Here is a 20,366-nt window from a genome sequence, read left to right as displayed (position 1 = left end):
CACTCTTTCAAGCACGCATAAAGAGCAAACTGAAGGTCATGAGCTCTATATGGAGAATTGGCATCAACAAAATTTAAGACACGCTTCTATCAATTTCACTACTTAATAGCAGGATGTCTACTCACAATCATAAATTAATCATTCCAATTGAACTTCACAACACTTTCAAACTCTTCTTGATCTCATAACCAGAAATACAATCATGTGTGGCCATTGCGGGTGAAATCTTCTCAAAGCATAGGCTAGCTTCATCAAGTTAAATACTCCATATCATGTAAAACAAATGTAAACTCATGAATCATCATATAAGATGCAATCTATGTAATTTTAATATGGTCATACTTTCAAATAAGAACACGCTATTTTTACTAGATGTAGGACTTGATTGCCATATTCTGAATTTTCTTGAAAAAATATGAAGTTGTTGCACCCTCTCTATTTCTCTCAACTATAACTTGCTATGATTGTTTTGTATTGTTTTAAATTTTTAATTTTACTATAGTAAAGTCTCTCCAAACTTTTAAAGTTTCTCTCTCTTCATACTCTCAAAGTTGTTCACTTGATTATTATCATTAAAAAATTTCACAACCCCATAAACATTTAAAATGTCATCAAATACAAAATCCAACAAAGTATCAGTCAGTTTGACCACCAAAAAAAGTCGACATTGGAAACTACATTTATTGGTTGCAAATCTAGAGCTAAAAAACTCATGAACTACTAAAATCATAAAAATATGGCTTTAGAAATATCTAACATGCAACACGAATCGATGCCAAGGTTTATGTTATGACGTTATCATGACATGCAAACTAGATAACAAATTCATGACAATATTTAGCATCATATTATACATAACAAACTAGTTTGTATTTTAAAAATAGCATAATAATAACATGACTGATACTAAATCAATTATAAAAGAACCAGATGTTCAAAATATTTCAGATTTATAATTTACCAAACAAAAGGACTGATTTCTCATTAGATCTTGGTGGTTGAATAAGATCCGATTTATTGCTCAATCAAATAGATGCAAACACAAACAAGATTAGAAGATTGAAAAAGAAAAAAAAAAAAATTCCAAGAGATCTTATTAAACCCTACTTTTTGTGAAATTGTTTGCTAGCTAACAAAAACAAAAAGGCTTACTTACAAGCTCGAATGATCTTGGGTGAGATTGAGGAGTTCAACAAAATCATTAAGGAGAATGATGTTTAGAGAGTTGGAATAAAAAAAAAACATAAAGATAGTCAACTCACAACAATTTGATGGTGTGTTGGAAAACATACATTGAGGGCTAATACAACACACTGACCATAAATAACTTGAGGAGAAAATGTGCTCACATAAAAATCTCATGTGAGTGCACTAAGAAGATTAATTAAGGGTTAAGATTGCTTGCACAAATCATGAGCATTAATGCATTGGTTGTAGATGACCAAGAAAAAAATATGCTCATCTCTACCCCAATTCTCATACACGCGATGTGATTCAAATGATGTGCCCACGGAAGCGCAACTCTCACAGGAAAGTGGAATTGAAACGGAAAGTGAGGAAAAATATATAGAAAATGGAATAAGAGTGACCAAAATACTTAATAAATAAATATATTATTATTCACTAATTAACTAAGCAAGTTGTACTTAAACTAATTTTAATTAAACAAAATACATAATTTGTTATCAAACTTATGATCAAACATATAACAAGCAACTTATTGAACAACAAATAAAATATTCATGAATTCAAATAATTAAGTTAAATCGTTCTCAAGCTTGACAACTATCACCTTCAAGCATTTAAAAAGTGTTCAAGCTTCTAAATTACTAATTTTAATAAAGTTGAACAAGTATAAGTAAAATTGAGTTCAAGCTATTCAAAGAGTGCATTAATTCATTTGCAATTCTTCTTTGTTCGCTCAAACATCAGAAAAGTCCTAAAAACAGCATCACTAAAGGATTTGCTCTTATAAACTGAAAGAATATGATTCCGGCTAAATATTAAAATTATTATGAAATGTCCCCGCAAAAAAAACTTTCAAGCATGAAAAGTACAAAAAAGATATTTTTCTCCTATTTAAGATGAGTTTTATTGACGATAATTTCAAAATCTACAAGCGTCATTAATGCAACTATATTATCACAACCATTTAGAATTTAGAATTTTGTTATTATCAAAGTTAAAAAAATTATTTTTAAATTTTGCTTTTAATTAATCAAGTAAATTAGTGTTTGTATATACAAGCTCGTGATGCTATTTTATTCCTAATTTTGTTATTATCTTAGGTTTGCAACCATACTGCTTCAACAATAATTGGAGCAGATTGTATTGTTGCATTCTTCCTTCAAGTGTGGATCTTTTGTCAAAGTGTAGCTTCTGTAGGAGCCCCTTTTGTGGTTGTTTTGCGCTTTTATTATTATCAAAGTTAAAATAACAATTTTTTTAATTTTGCTTTTAATTAATTAAGTAGATTAGTGTTTGTATTTACAAGCTCATGATGCTATTTTATTCGTAATTTTGTTATTATCCTAGATTTGCAACCATATTGGTTCTCCATTAATTGGAGCAGATTGTATTATTGCGTTCTTCTTTCAAGTGTGGATCTTTTGTCAAACTGTAACTTCTTTAGGAGCTCCTTTTGTGGTTGTTTTGCAATTACCATGGGCTTTTTTTATACCTTTTCAGCTTTCAGCCTCCTCATCTTTCTCTCATACATTTTTATTCTTTGTTATATCAACTGATATATTATTTTCCCTTGCACAAAGTTTCAATCACCAAGGTAACGTTTGTCACTTCTAATTTTCTCCTCATGTAGAACCAATTTTTTTCACATTATTGATTTTTTTTCATCAATTTGCACTAGAAATAGTAAAATGTTTTTTTATGATTAATAGCTTTTCTTCACATGAAAGTTGTATTTCTGACACATGATTAGGCATCATCTAAAACTAAATTGCATAACAAATGTGCAGTAGAAATCCTAAACCCTAAGAACATCCATATTTTCCCATAAAACTAAGTTATCTCCAATAGTCTTCTCATCAACATTCATTAAGTACATGATTTACTCTCTTTCTAGTTCATCAACAACATTAAGTTTATCAAAGTTATTCGGGGCCATCTTAAAGAAGCTTCAGAACTCGTTCATTCCCGTAAAATATATTTGTTTGAAATATTAAAAATATTTACCATACATCTGCACCTCTTTCAATCCACTGATGCTATTTTATCTACCCATCTAGCTGGTAGTTTTTTCTACCATGTGTTGTAATGTTACAATTCAATTACATTTACTTCTACCATTAATCTGACATAATAAGTCATTAATTTATCCTACCTAATTTTTTTCACACTTTCTTTTTAACATTTTCATTTCATCTAACCTCAACTCAGCTATAAATGATATAATAGATCTAAAAACTTTAAATCCATCACAGCTAGATATAGTCTTATCTCCTAAAATAACGATTGATAATTGTTAACATCATGCACAACATAAATATACAACATATAATAATTCGTAGGTCTTATATCTTCCACTTATTTTAGCATGTTTCATCAGTTAAAACCATCATCTACAAAAAGAGCATAAACCAAAGTCCCGACATTTGAATATACTTTCTAAACTGATTCCGAATAAATTAAGAAATAAATAAACTTAAAGCTAATTTTTAGCATAATCCTACTATAATTACAAGCTCTTCGATCATTTAGAAGTATATCTAAAACAAATCAATAAGCCATCACAAGTATTTCTAATACCTTCCCCTGTCTATCTAGTTGCATTTAACTGCTTTTGTCTGACCACAAGAAAGACAAAAAAAATGTTTAGCTGCTTAAAAACCTTGGCAAAGATTAGCGGATGCGTCAATTACAAGTATTCAAGTAGCAAACTCAACCAATAAAAAAACAATACAATCTCAGCAAACAGTTGGTTCTACCAATGCTAGAGAAAGCTCAAACCCCACTTGAGATTTTCCTTCTGTCACTTAGCTCTTTATTACACTGCAAGTGGCGGCCAGTGAGTTTGAGCATTTCTTAGGCAAAAACTAGACAGAACAATTTTCTCATTTTTTTAAGTGAGTTCCAAATAAGTTTCAATCTTGATTTCGAGTCTATTCGATTTTGATTTGTGAACAATCCAATTTCGAGCAGATCCGAAATCGGATCGTGGAACGATCCAGTAAATTTTGATTTGATCCAGTGTAGATTAATCCAATTTTCGTGCCGGCTCGAAAGCCATTTTTGGCCCATAAGCTAGATCGGTCCAATTCGAACCCGTCGTGACCGCCTAGCCAACCCACCAAAAAGATGTATTTTTTTGGTGAAAAGAAAGGATTTGAACCCCTATCACTCCGCTCAAGCAAAAAGGACCTCACCAACTGACCTGGCAATGCATTATGCATGTAAAACTAAAAATTTAGGTGTTATTTATGTAAATAAAAAAGAATTTATTTCGATCCTGATCCAAGCCAAGAACAAATCGAAATCAGATCGAAATAAATTCAATCCTTTAATTTGGCTTGTAGCTCGGCTCAAATGGTTCGAGCTAAAATTCAATATGATTTCGAGCGATTCGCGATCTTCGAGCCAATTTCACAGCCCTAGCAAGTAAATCTGTTCAATGTTTTTCCTAAAAATTAAAATATTATTATTGGGATGATGAACTGAAATATTACTAACGATTGGGAAAAAAAATTATATAAAGAGGATAAAATGAAACTCAAGTAGCCCAACCAAATATAGAAATTGAGTTCACAAGAAAAGACATCTTATAAAACAAACAAATGTCACTACAACATACTTCAATATGACTCATTATCAAATTTAATATCAAAACACTTCGAAACGCCTATGGTTAACAAATCATAGTAAATAGCAAAACTGCCTAGTAAAACAATTTGATAAAATAAGTTGAACAATAGAACTTACTCTTTAAATATGAGTCATATTTAGCAACTTCAAACGACTCATTGTTGAAATACTTGACAGTCTGGACATAAGAAAAATGCAAAAAATTCACAAGTGTATGTTTGAAAAACCTCATTTAAAAAAAGGAGGGTTTACATACATAGCACCCAATTCTATGCATTTACATATCTAACACCAAATCTTCACTTTTTTACATTAATACCACTCAAATTTTTCATATTGCATCAAAAATCCACCATTTTAACTTTTAAAATGTGAAATGCATCTTTCATGCGAAGGTAAGGTGGCATGAATGTAAAAATTGAAGTTTAGGTGTCAGATATGTAAATACATAGGAATTAAGTGGCATGTATGTAAATCATCCTTAGAAAAATGAAAGAAGCAAAAAGTGCAAGAACAACAGTTAAATGACCTCATAATTTAACAGAGAATCAATTGACCTTGTACTTGCATCATTATCAGCTTTGTTCATCGCTTGTCGAAACCGAGTTCGCCACTTTTGAGAAAAGAAAATTATTAGGAAATAACTTTATAGAACAATTGCTAGGAATGAATCTATGAGTGAAAAAAAACACAGAAAGAAGAAATTGCATTGATAAACATTAAATAAGATCATTAATGCAAAAAATACAAAAATAAGAATAACAAATTGGTCAACTAAATTTATGAAACATACCTGAGTCACGACTAAAGTAAAAGCAACATACGCGGCAACAGAGAGTGAAGTGATCCAAGCAAAAGTAGCTCCAAATTTGTATGCGAGAATACCTGATACCATAGCAATCTGCACGACATGTAAACTATAACGATCTGAAAACAACGAAAGGATTAAATAAAATAGGCACATAAAATGGTCAGCAACAAATAATTATCAATCTATGCAATCATGATTTTAGATAGGGGCATTTACATACATACCAACTAATTCATATATATTTACATATCTAACATCTAAGCATTAATTTTTACATTCATGCCGCCAAAATCTTTAATTTTTTTTTTTCAAAAACCCAAAAAAGGCTAATATATTAACTAGAAAGAAAGATACAAATACAATATGTTGAAGGGCCCAAACATGGCACCCTGCCCACACCAAAACTAGAAAATACTGAAAAGTACATTAGAGACATAAAGAAAAATCCTAAAAATGTTGAAATACATAGTATCAGGTGGCTAGAGAGCAACCCAATTTGGTTTTGCCTCTGCCTCTGGTTCTCGGAAAGGAGCTAGCTTGCAAAGATGATAGTCATTGCTAGTAGTAACCAATGTATCATCCAATATGTTCCCGAGCTGGAGTCGGTCTCCATTCTTCTTCTTCCTCCTGGAATAGACATGTTATTCCTCTTCATGTATAGACATGTCATTCCTCTTCCAAAGATTGGCTCACCCGACCTTTCTAATGTGTGCTAGAAATGTGCAGATTGTTGAACACTAGAAGCATCTACATGTTGTATCGACTGATCTGTTATTTGATCAAAGGAGCACTCTCGTGTGTCTTGGCATGTAAGTGAGTTTTCTTCAATAACAGTAGGTGGTATAAGCACAACTGGATCTGTAGCTATAGTATGTTGTTCTTCCTCAAGAACTGCTGTGTTGGGAAGAGGATCGGGTTGCATCTTCTCAACAAAGATAATAGGTGGATGTTCTTTAGTGATATTCGGTCTTAGATGAGGATGCAAACGATAGCAAATAGTAGAGTTGTGGCCAAACATACTACAATGAAAGCAATAAGGAGGATGTGGTTCAATTTCAACCTTTTGCTAATATCCGTTTCATATCCATCCGAAGCTGGTTGAATGATATCTTTCTCAACTAACACACAAGCCACAGAGGGTCTAGTGACAGCAAGCATAGGACTATCCAACTTGAGTGGCTTCCCGTAAACAGTTGCTAAAAAGTAGAGGATTTCCACGTTGAACAATGTAATTTTAACCCTGAAAACTTTATCCAAACATGAATGATAGGGGACTCCGTTTTTGGACCAAAACCGACAGTCCACTTCAGAATTTTCATAAAATGATTGTCAATCTTGATAGGTTTCCGAGAGAAAATGCGAGTGTAATCAGCATCATGAGATAGTTGAATAAGTACATGTCTACCGTCAAGTAGGTCAATGTTCCAACTGCCCAATAGTTTCATAGCATCAAACTCCTTCCTAATGATCTCCAATTTTGGGTAACCATAAATGAATTTTCTGTCGAACTCAAACTATATATCTATTATATTAAATTAAATTGGCTTCCCGTAAGCAGTTGCTAAAAGGTAGAGGATTTCCACGTTGAACAGATGTAATTTTAACCCTGAAAATTTTATCCAAACTGGAATGATAGGGGACTCCGTTTTTGGACCAAAACCGACAGTCCACTTCAGAATTTTCATAAAACGATTGTCAATCTTGATAGGTTTTCGAGAGAAAATGCGAGTGTAATCAGCATCATGAGATAGTTGAATAAGTACATGTCTACCGTCAAGTAGGTCAATGTTACAACTGCCCAATAGTTTCATAGCATCAAACTTCTTCCTAATGATCTCCAATTTTGGGTAACCATAAAGGAATTTTCTGTCGAACTCAAACTATATATCTATTATATTAAATTAAATCTCAAAAATTATTTTCATATACTATATTTTCAAAATCATAAAAAAATTGATCGACATTTCCCCACTAGAGAAAAACGCCAAGAGAACGTGAGAGTACCGGTTTCAGCCTCTGTGAGAATAAGAGCAGACTTCCCTTTTTTTTTCCAGGTTTTTTTGAGTTTTTTTAATAAAAGTGTTATCATCTCCACCTTCAAGAATCTCATAGAAAGATTCTGGAACAATGCAGGACTTACCGATAGCAAAACCAGACGCTGAACCTGGAGGGGCATTAGCAGAAAAGGGCAAGTCGCCAGCCAGGGCATTTGCATAGGAACGAAGCATTAAGGCCATCTCCCTCACAAGATGGTCACGTCGGGAGAGAAATAGTCTGGCGGGCCGCAAAGAGGCGAACAGGATGTGAACCGTCTGTCAGGCAAGACAGGCGCAACCTTCTGCGAGACGACGTGCGACAACGTCTGTCTGGCAGGACGAGCGAGGCGCGTTGTCGTTTAGGAGACGACGTGCGATTCGTCGTCTTCAAGCGCCTGCAAGACGAGGTGAATGCAAGCAAAAAATCACGTCGTCGGTTAGGAGACGACGTGCGAAACGGAAGACGTAGTCGTCGTTTTTGGTAAGGCGAACAAAAAACGACGTCGTTGGGTTGGAGAGACGACTTACAAGCTTAGGCAGAGGAAATAAGTGAATCTGATAGTTTCAGCGTCGGGAATCGCCATCGCGCAAAACCCTAGTAGAGCCCCCTGTCGACGCCATCAAAATCTTTCATATCACATATAAATGCCATCATTTTAACTTCTAAAAAGTGAAATACACAATGTCATGCGTCTGTAAGGTGGTATGTATGCAAAAATTAAAGTTTAGGTGTTAGATATGTAAATACATAGGAATTGAGTGGCATGTATGTAAATCTTCCTTTTGAGATGATATCCAAACCCACGCCCTTGAAGATGAAGTCAGTCAGTCAACCAAAAAAAGTCATAAACTAGGAGACAAAGGTAACCAAATTAGATTAAATAATTCATTAAATTAATACAGAAACTTCATATCAATAAGAAAATGGAGCACAACATCCAAATAGTATAAGCACTATAATATGGGAGATGAAAAAAAATACACAAATAATCAGAACAATGCCATCAAAGGTCAAGAAAAATTCTAAGAAATGCAAACATAAATTATCAAATTTTGGAATTGAGAACAAAAATTAAAACTCAAAATTGCCGTTCAAAGAAATAACACATCAAACATCAAAGCAAGATAAAGGAGACATTAAAATATCATATAATATTTTTACAAGCAAGTCTTCACGTAAGATAAATTCATTGGACACAACAATCAAACTGAATTAAACTATAGATAAGAACCTCAAAAAATATCGTAACGAAATATAAAAATACAAAGATAATGAATATTTGTTTAACGACATATACAACCCAGTTATAGAAAAAAAAATCAATAAATCGGAAAGGTGAGAACATGTCAAAAACTGATAAGATAGAGAGAAACAAAAATAGAAAAAATTATATTAGAAATAGTTATTTATAAACATACATAGACAAAGAAAATACATTGTAGGCGCATAAGGAAAATGAACCTAGTGTTTAAGAAACAATAAAACCAATATGAAGAGAGAGAAACCACCACAAACAAAAAAGCCAAAATTATCAAAACCACAATCATCAAAATGTTGCTATAAAGCTATTTTTTATGTCAATATAAGGGGGTGATTGAGCTCCATATCACAATTGCATTGAATTTCAATTTAAACTTGCAAATAATTTGAGTATTTAAATTAAGGATTTGGATCCTATGGAATTAAAGGATTTGTAAGAGCTATTTTCATGAAAAAACAACTCTGATTTCATGCAATGAGTCCAGGCCATCCAAGCTAGATCGGATGGCTAGAATCTGTTATTGCTCCTACATCCTATCAACTGCAATAACTGCCTACATCCTATCAACTGCAATAACTGCCTATAATGCAATTCATTTACTGAGCACAAAACGAACCTCACAGCCCCAAAAGTGACAAGAACCACTTTTATTTCCAATGGGAATTTACATACAGACCACGTAATTCTTACATAATTACATGTCTAACACCTAAACTTTCATATTTGCATGCATAACACACAAATCTTTAATATTACATAAATAATTCCATTTTTACTTACTTTTTATTAGTGAAATACACATTTTCATGTCACCAAAGTGTTATAAATGTAAATTAAAAATTTTAGGCGTTAGATATGTAAATATATTAGAATTGTCTGGCTTGTGTGCAATTTTCCCTATATCCAAATGCATTCCCTAGCAGCAATGATGTCACATACCTCGAGAATGGTTGGTACAACATTGAAGACCATAGATGACAAAATAAAGTTAATTGCCCGGCTTCCTCGGTCAATTATGCGATTCAATGCGCCAGTTTGACGGCTGAATATATAGAATCACTAAAATTATGATTTTGCATGGTGATGACACTAGTACTAAACTCAAATGTCATTAGGATTCAGAATAAAAAAAAAAAGATTTCTAAAATCAATACGTCTTCTTCAAAGTACCTTAAATGATACCGAAGATCAAGATCATGCAAGTGTGCAAAGACCTGCAACATAATGCATAAATCACTTGTTATGTACCACCAATCATTTGTTATGGCATTGTCGAATAAATTATATCAGCATTGCAGAATATAAAATGGAAATATAATGATTATTTAAAAATGAGAATCAAATACAAATATTAAAAAGAAATTAGATAACTCAGAAGTTAAAGAATAGTTAATTTTAAAATATTAAAAAAAAGGCAAAGAATAAGCCTAGGCTGTAGTTTTGATTTTAAGTTAACTAAATACTAGCGGTACAAGTATTTACAAAAAATTGACAGAATTACAAGATAAGGCATGGTGAATAAAAGACAATAACCCCATAATTTGTCAACTAAGTAAAGTGCTAAACTAATCCCGACTATTTACATAGACTCATTTTAGTCCCCGGATCTATAAAAATGTCAAATTAGTCCCACACTCTTGCAATGAGAGATAAAATAATCCTCCCTGAGGATTATCAACCAATATTAAAAGAGTCGAGGAACTAAATTGGCACTTTTATACACTTTGGGATTCAAATGGCCCCTTGCAAAGAATTGAGGGACCATTTTTACACTTTCTCCTTCGTCAAATAACTTTGGCAAAGATTTGATGGTATTAAAAAAAAAAAGACCTAATTTACCGCAAGTGATCCTTCCAAGCTTGCAGTTGGGGCTCAATACAATAACAAAAGAGTAAATAATGATGGAATAATAGAAGTGTGAGAGCGAACAAGGAAGGGCTTGTGAGAATGTGTGTTTGTGAGCTTGCAATTGTTGCCACTCAATGACGCTAGGATGTGTAGCGTACGAAGGAAGAAAATCTCATTGAAGCGCACGAGCAGTGAGCAAGTAGGCAAGCAAAGCATGAGCAAAGGCCAATGCAAAGCTAACAAGCAAGCCATGGCGACTGAGCTATTCAAAAGTTAAAGCTAACAAACAAGTGGATCGAGTTAAACCAAGCAAAAGTTTGCTCGAGGTTGAGCTCATTTACCGAAACTCTATTTAAGCTTGACTACAAACTCAATTTGAATATTTGTAATAGTATTCAAAGTGGATCGAGTTAAACCAAGCAAAAGCTTGCTCGAGGTTGAGCTTATTTACCGAAACTCTATTTAAGCTTGACCACAAACTCAATTTGAATATTTGTAATAGTATTCAAACTCAATTTATATAAAATTGTGATTGTTTGAGCTTGATTATGGCTTGGCTCATTAGCTAACTAAGAAAACAGTATCTAGCTTACAAGCAAGCACCATTATCGAGCAGCTGTTGAGTTTACTAACATGTCTTATCCAGCCTATTGAGCTTAAAGAAAGAGGCTTTAATTAAATTAATTGACAAATAAATAAGTATTTTAACAAGCATAAATAAGTAGCTTGTTTACATGAACAAAATTTATCTAGTATAAAAAAAAATAAGAGACCTAATATAATCACATATTACATAATAATGTAATCAAATCTTTATAAACATATCATCGAGCGTCTTAAAAATTTTGTTCTTTAGCTTTAAATGATATTGCTCATGATAATAAATGGTCGTTAATATCAAGTTATTCAAGCTTGTTTATTTATCAATCAAATATTCATGAGCATTTAAACTTATTTGATTTGTTAATTAAACAATCATGAACAAGATTTAACAAAGCCAAGCCATGAGTAGCTTGTCAGGAGTATTGGTTCATTTACAGCCCTATAAATTGTGGCAAGCGTAATAGTTCACGTGAGGTGTGCGGGGAAAATGACACGAGCATATAAGAAAAACTGTTTCTCTTTGTTTTGGCCTTCCTGCACAAGCTTGTTAACTATATTCTTGAACTTGTAAAATAGAAATGAGATGAATAATAAATTGCTTGTGTAAAATTGTTATTGTCACATCAGATCATAATAATTGTTTTATTTGGGTAACAATGCAGTGTTTATGTTAAAATCATCAGGTTTATTTTTATAATTCCAAAACTACACATATACAGATAAAGTCAAAAGTGTTATAGAACCATATGATGCAACCAAATTTGATTATCAACTATTAAAAACTTAAAAAGTAAAATTATCTTCAATTATAAGGTTTCCTTTAATGTGGAAACTAAAGCAAAATATAGATGTAATCAACCTAGTTCAAATCAGCACTAAGCTATGTCACCTCTATACTATAAGGTAATGGTTGTTATTACAATTAGTACAATAGCCAATACAATTAACACAACAAGAAACAAAAAAAGGCTCCACAAATTTTTCAATTGTCTTCTTTCATTTTCATCAATTTAAGATAAGCCTTCATCTTCTTGCGCTCTTTCAATATTACAATCATAGACTCATCTCAACCTTACACTCAGCAAATTGAGCATTGATCAATGTTTTTGGCACACTAAGCGCAACACAATGCACAATGAATCCCTTCACCTCGAAGAGAGACCTAGGAATTTTTTTCTCTAAAACACTCAAAATCGTACTTGACACTATTAACCTAATCTAATTTAAGATGTTCTAGCATTATAGTCTCCTGCTCTCACTTGTAAGATACAAAAACATCACATTTTTTGTTATCAGCCACATATTATATTTTCCAAAATTATCATCTAAGACACTTTTACCACCTCCACTAAAAACAACATTGGTAATTTTTTATCACTGCAAGTGTTGTCAACGAGTCTTGAAGTCTACATCAAGCTTAAGCTTCATCTACTTAATTTTATCGCCTCCTCTTCTACCAGAAGATTCAACCAACTTTATTAGTGTTCAATTGAAACCCTAGAGATTACGGTATGGGAACACACTGATGGGAGAAACCCCCGATATCAGGGTTATTACATTCTCATGTTCCTTAAAAGACAGCAATCTGCATGGTAACTACAAATCTTCTGCAAATTGTCGTAGAAGCAGTTGAATCAATACAAGAATCTCTGTCAACTCTATCATGTATCTCTTCCATGCAATACAACTCGATCAAAAAGCCCAACTCTGCATCATATATTGCCCTAACCATGGTCTTGAGTGTCACTAAGGTCTTGCACACCATCGTAAAGCATCATCATCTTGTCTCCCTCACAGAACTCCATTGTTAGAAGTTTCCAATTCATCTTTAGCTTCCCCTCAAGGCTGTAACAAATTTATACACAATATCAAGTCAACGCTCCCTAAATCCAAGGGAAAAAAAAAATTCTTTACCACTTGAATAACTTGCATCGTTAAAATCACGCCCTTACAAACTCCCCTCCTCTTCTCAACCTGTCCATCCCCATCATGATTCCAAACTTCTAGAGTCAACCATATCAAGTCTCAATTGCTTCACAAATTGAGTAGAGATGAAGTTGTGGGCGGCTCCACTATCTACCAACAGTGCCATGTCTCGCTCTCCTATATGTACCCGAATTTTCATTGTGTGGTTCGGAATTAACCCCACCATTGAGTTCAATGAGACTTCTGCCACGTCCAAGTGAGGGTGCTCCTCCTCCTTGATCATAACCTCCTTTGTTTCTTCATCCTATATCTCCTCATCACACAGTGAGAATCTGTAAGGTCCAATCTTTGCAACAGTGTTCAGGGGCTAACTTCTCGTTACAACAAAAACATAATCCTTTGGCTTGTTTCTCATGAATGTCCATCTTTGTAAGGTGTTTAAATGTCACCCCCAATCGTGGCCCATTATTCCCGTCTCATGGAACCTGCCTTTGGAATCCCGCTGTTTGAGTTTTTGCTATCGTCATAGCTATAGCATGTCAATATGGCACTCAACTTGTGTTGCTCCTATTAGCCTATTCCATTGCATTTTTCTCTTAAACCAACTATGCTAATTCCATAGTTTTCTCTAATTCTCGTGGTCTCAACAGACAAAGTGCTGCTCAAATCTCTAACTTCAGCCCCTTCATGAAGTTTCCTTTCAACACTACTTTTGATAACTTTCTCAAACAGCAGTATAACATCTCAATTTTCACTCTATAATCTATGACGGACCTTTTTGGACCAATACAAAAACTGCTCATATAAATCTCCTTCTCATGTAATTCTGAAAAGCTCCAACAATCGATCATTTCTTCACATATTTTGATTGGTTGATGTTGTTTTCACCATTGATACCACGCTAGAGCATTCACATCCAAACATAGGGCTGCCACCATCAATTTTTCTTTCTTTGTCAGCCCATTAACAGTAAAGTATGTCACCGCGCAATAAACCAAAACATAAGCAGCCTCCACTCTAAATATTAACATTTTTAGCTTCCTTATGCGTGAGTCTCCACCACATTTTAAACATAATACTGAAAGATTGAACAAACTATGAATTTTTTTTTCCGAACAGTGGAGCAATAATTTCTATTTATCTTTATTCATTTCTTTATTTTTATTACTGCAAACAACCTCGTAGGATAAACCTTGAAATACTAGGTTGCCTTTTTTGCATCACAAGTACTTCTTGTTGCATATATCAATATTATCATATGATGAGGAATAAGAGATAAAATATCAAAAAAAAAAAAAAGATTTACAAGTACAAGGCTCTTTAGTGAATCTGCATTAACCAAAAAAAGGAAGAAAAAGAGATTTTTGAAGGCCAAGTGTTCACCTTCCTAGAAACAGTGCGGATCGCTCTCAATGATACCTTTGAAAATACAGCATTTCTCAGTTCTGTTCATAGAATAGCAAATTGATGAATATAATTTGCTTAAACTAGAAAACAAAAAAAAAAAAAAAAAAACGTTCTGAGAAAAGAAAATGCTTTCTCAAACTAAATTAAATAACTTAAATAATTGAATTTATTGTTCTAGGCAGTGAAAAAAAAATTATTGAAAGTAAGCAGGAGCGGGATTTGAAATTGGGGGAATGCTGGTCTGAATGATATCAATAAATTCCAATAGAGGTTTGGGATCAACCTATCTTATGAACTCATGACATAATGGTATGTAGGTTATTTGGATCCCGTAAATGTGCCAATTATTTTAAATTTAGAATTTTAAGTTCAAGTTCTCAAAAAATAATTACATCTTGGGTGGTATCCAAGAAAACTCTTAATTGCAGAATCTTGCCTATGTTCTGCTTGTGTTGATTCGATGATAATGAATCATTCTATTGAATAACGCAGAGACTCGAAATAAAGATAATCAAAATATATGAGCATCAAAGCAAAATTACATAGACAATTCTCGACGTGGTAAAGATAGTGAAATCCTCTGACATGCTAGGGTGTATAATGTGGTGGACGTGAGGGTAGGGAAGCTCTTAGAACGAGAGAGACAGTCATAGAATTGTAATACAAAAAAAAAAAAAACCCTAATCATGAAGGAGAAGAAGATGAAATATTTCCTATAAAAAGCTTTTTTGAATTTATTTTAGAAATATAATATTGGCCTATGGAAGCTCAAGAGAATGATAACCAACAAAGATGACTTCGAAGATGATGGGATGTATATTCTATAGCATAAGACAATTCATGGATCATCAAAAAAGGAAAAAAAATTCTAACTCACAAAAGATAACAAAGAACAAAGGCTCTATAACTTGTAAGACTTTGAAAGACAACTGACAATAAGAGCTGATCCTAAGGGATACAACCTAAGAAGGGGAACTATCCAAGAGAAAGAGTCTATCCAAGGATAAGAAGGCTAGCCTAAGGGATAAGTAGACTAGCATAGCAACTAGGATGACTATCCTAGAGAAAGAAAACTAATCTTACCATATCCTAAGGAAGAAGGAAGATATTCAGCCAAAAGAGGCAGTATCCATCCTAAGAAAAGGCTGACTAAACCAAAAAACAGAATAAATTAATCACTGGGATATGAGGACAACCCTAAACAAGATCTCTTAGTTGTCCATCATCTTGAATCATTGTGCTCGAATCCTACCAGATCGGAGGAGATGATCATACTTTTCTAACCAAGAGGATCCTTTTCCGCAACCACATGTTGCGTTGACTGAATAAATCTTATAGACCTAGTGGTATAAAAGAGATCTAATCGAATGTTGACAACTAAGACTTGTACTCCACAACCGCATGACGAAGAATACCGATGGAGGCTCAAGACCTCATAGATTGTGAATCTTCTAGACAAAAGAAATCAATGTATTGGGACCTACAACATGACCACAATGATAATCATAAAGAAAAGAATGTTAGACGTACATCCTGCCTAATCAAAAAAGTCACTAACCCACAACATGCACGAAAATGAGAGTTCAATCAAACTCAGATGGAGAAGAAGTAAATGTAGTTTAAAGCTTGCTCATACCTAGCATGATATATTAAATGTCAAATCACTACTCCTAATAGAAATTTAGGCTAAGCGCATTTTCATTTAAAAAAAAATGAACTATAAGTGAATGATGTGCAATACCAGAAAACTCTAGTCATCACAGATAACATGCTACACAAACATAGTCAATAAGCATCCAACTTGAATTTTACAAATAACATTCGCATCTATATAACCATCACTTTGAACAACAGATCTGAGATCTTTAAAATGTTCAAACCTTTTAATGATTTGATCAATCATTGTTACAGCTCTACCATTAGATCTACTACTATTAAAATTACATTCCATGCATTCAGTTTTATAGCTACTCAAATGAAGGTCTTTAGACTCTAATGTAGACCTCCACAATTCAAGTTTTTCCTGAACACTTTTTTAATCTCGTCCACAAGAAGAATATCATCAGCGAAAAGCATACACTAGTCTCGTCCACAAGAAGAAAATCATCAGCGAAAAGCATACACGAAGGTACATCCTTCTGTAAATGTCCAGTAAGAGAATCCAAAACTAAAGCAAAAGGATATGGGCTTAAAGTATGTAATAAAATAGAAAAATACTTGGTCATTCCTCTTGTTCAAACACAAGTAACAGCTCTAGTATACATACCTTTAGTGATTTAAATATAAGTCATATCAACACCTTTCTTTTACACCTTTCTTTTCTAGTACTCTCCAAAGAACTTCTCTTTGAACCTTACCGTAAGCATTTTCTAAATCAATAAAAATCATACGTAGATCCCAGATCCTCCTAATTATCTCTGCACTTCTCCATGAAACCTCTCAATAAATGTATAACTTTCGTGGTAGACTTGCACAGCATAAACCCCAACTGATTATAAGAAATCTTTGTATCACACTTTATCATTTGCTCAATTACTTTCTCACATAATTTAATGTATAGTGCATTAACTTCCTCTATAATTTGCACACTCTTGTGCATCCCCTTTATTCTTAAAAATGGGAGCCAAAATACTCTTCCTCCACTCCTTCGGCATCTTTTTAGTTTAAAAATTAATATTAAAATGTTTAATAAGCCACGAAACTCCTAAATCTCCTTAAAAAATACACACTTCTATTGGGATATCATCAGGTCCTACTGATTTTCCAGTCACGACATGGCACGAGGCGTGGAAATAACCAAGGTAGGTGCAGACGGCTGAACAGTAAGAACTAAGTTTTCTATATTTATTTATCATTCAATAAATGAAAGAGTTACTATTTAAATTAAATTAAAACATTATATTTAAATATACCTCATTATTGGTTCTCCGCAACTTCTATAAACATTTCTCTTCTATTCTTCATCTTTTAATCATTTAATTAAACATGAAATAACAATTTAAAACAACAATAAGCTTAAACAAACCTAGTGAATACTCATACTCCGAAACTAAAGCAAGATAAGGAAAAAGAAAAGTAATATGCATGTCAATTAAGTTTTTAATAAAACCAATATAAACACTTGATGTTATTTAATGAATCTTATTATATTAATAGCATATCTATATCATTATATATCTCTACAACCATCACAGAATACATCTAAAAATTATACCACCTAAAGTATTTCAATATCAATATTTTTTCTATTTATATTGGGTTACTCTATCACAATCAGTCGTGCACATACAAACAGTTAAAATAAATTCTAATTCAAGCGCTCACCACATTCAATTTAATATACTATATATAACAAATACTAAAGCATGATAATAAGTAGCTCTAAACATTCATAATAATGTGACCAATAAAAGAAAAAAATATATAAATTAAAATAAAGCTTGTCTAAGTATCTGTCAGCACAAAAAAGAGAAAGAAAGAGATTGTTTGGGGGGGAACCAAGATACTACCATAGATTAAAAGTAAGAGTACTCACCTTGATAATTATTAATTTGTTATTTGATTTCTCTTCACATCAACTCTTCAAAAATTGATGTCCACAATAAACATGGGTATTCATTTCAAAACTTTAATTTATTATCATTTTAATTAGATATTAAATTTACATTATTCAAGTATTAAATTTCCATTATTTTACTTTATGAAATCCTAATTAACTTTATTTTTGCTATCAAAAATTCATTAATCAAATAATAATATAAACCCAATTTTCCTTGCCTACGTTTGCTCGGTTTAATCTTTCTCCTCCTCTAGCCCACACATTTTGCCTCCTATTCCCCTCCAAATCTGAAATTCTAACCAGAAGTCCTAAATAAAAAATTTTCTATTAATATTACTATATATATATATATATATAAAGTAAACAATACCTTAAAAGTCGGTACAACGACAAACCACGTGAAAATTTCTTAAGTGATTCCATCTCCTTCCAACACACTGAGCTCCTTCCTTTCCTTCTATCGGTTGCACGACATGGACATATCCTCCTCTTCCACTGTGCTCGAGCCTCCCACGTCGTCGCTTTCTTCCTCTTCTCTTCAACGATGGCTAACTAGGATACAGTCGAGCGCCCTAACACATTGAGCTTTCCTTCCTCCCATTTCCTCTCTTCTGTGAGCACCACAACACTGTCCTAACCAGCTCGACACAACAGGTAAGTCAACTTCGACAATTTATCTCTCCTCTTCAGCTTCCCAGCTCTCACTTCATCTCTCCCTCTATGACTGCCCAACTCCTCGTTTCATCCCCCCTTTTGGTTCCTCTCGAGCACATGAAATGAGGTGTCACATTTCCACCCTTAGTTATTTTTTTAATCCTCATCAAGTTCATTTTTACTAATGTGGCGATAAAAATAAAAAATTTTATTATTATTATAAATATTATGAACATTAAGTTCAATCATATTTTTAAAAAAGGAATAGAAAATATTATCAAAATCTCACCCACTTATGTTAAATATCATCCTCTAACAAATGTATTTTTTTATTTACATCTTTAATAAACTTTAATTTTCTCTTATCATTGTTTAGCTAAATTATACATATATCATTCACCCACTTTAGCATTCAATCTATTATAAAGATCACTAAAATCAGAATTCTTAGTTTTACAAATTATTCACTTAGACTTCCTACAAGCCACATTATATTTTTCTCAATTTTATAAGCTCTTACATTTAAATCAGTTTTTATAAGAAAATTTTTATATTTTATCTTTTTTTTCACATTATTATTCAACCACCAACTATTTTTATTTATAAAAATTATTCTTTTGATTCTCCAAGTACATCTTTTGTCATTAGTTTAATAATGTTTGTTAGTTTACCTCACATAAAATTAGCTTCTTTATGAAATCTTAAAATTTATTCATAAAAATAATTTTATTTATTTTTTAGATGCCTCCATCGAATTTTATAGCACTGTTTAATTGTACTTTTTATTTCCAACTCCTCATCTTAAATCCAAAACTAATAATCGATGTTGAATTTAATAAAACAACTTTTTTTTTAAAAAAAAACCTTCATAACCAGTAAATATCTAATTTGATATTTATAAATTAAAATTTTAATTGAAATTTTTAAATATTTACTTATATAAAGAAGCTATTCATATTTTTGGTAAAAAAGTAAAGCAACTTCAGAAACCATATAATTTTTTTTCTAATTTTTTAATTTTTTTTTTATATTATGTTTGTCAATAAAATGTTGTTTTTCTAATTTTTTAATTTTTTTTTATATTATGTTTGTCAATAAAATGTTGTTTAAATTAATTGTCCAATCATCAAACTGATATATAAGTGGTATAGTAGGATTGGTCAATCACAAGACAACAACATTAGATAGGATCACAATGCAATAAGAGAATTAAGGAGATCATGTGATCCAAACCAAGCCATGAGATCCCAAATTTGATATTTGAATGCAACTAACTATCTTCTACTTTCCACGCCTAAAGTTCAAATCAAAGGTTTACATGACACAATTCCTAGCCAACCTAGTATCCATGAGTGGTGGCGACAATAAGGATTCAAGTTGAAGGAGCTTCAACACCCGCTTGAAATGTTTTTTGATGACAACGGCCAAAAGCTATATCACTC

At 32.6% G+C, this 20,366-nt stretch overlaps 1 protein-coding gene across 1 annotated transcript in view; it reads right to left on the bottom strand.

The window, feature by feature from the left end:
* LOC110039298 (ABC transporter B family member 25, mitochondrial) overlaps nt 1–20,366 on the bottom strand; it is a 95,496-nt gene that overhangs the window by 44,346 nt on the left and 30,784 nt on the right. The window contains exons 6-11 of the mRNA XM_020744315.1: nt 14,688–14,749; nt 10,098–10,141; nt 9,867–9,969; nt 5,612–5,719; nt 5,348–5,431; nt 4,936–4,996 (exon numbers count right to left, since the gene is read on the bottom strand). Of these exons, the coding sequence (XP_020599974.1) occupies nt 4,936–4,996; nt 5,348–5,431; nt 5,612–5,719; nt 9,867–9,969; nt 10,098–10,141; nt 14,688–14,749 (462 nt within the window). The remainder of the gene's footprint in view (nt 1–4,935; nt 4,997–5,347; nt 5,432–5,611; nt 5,720–9,866; nt 9,970–10,097; nt 10,142–14,687; nt 14,750–20,366) is intronic.

The sequence above is a fragment of the Phalaenopsis equestris genome, unplaced genomic scaffold, assembly GCF_001263595.1.
Source record: "Phalaenopsis equestris unplaced genomic scaffold, ASM126359v1 Scaffold000002, whole genome shotgun sequence".
NCBI lineage: Eukaryota > Viridiplantae > Streptophyta > Magnoliopsida > Asparagales > Orchidaceae > Phalaenopsis > Phalaenopsis equestris.
The sequence above is the reverse complement of the archived record's forward strand: the minus strand, read 5'-3'. Positions and strand labels throughout refer to the sequence as shown.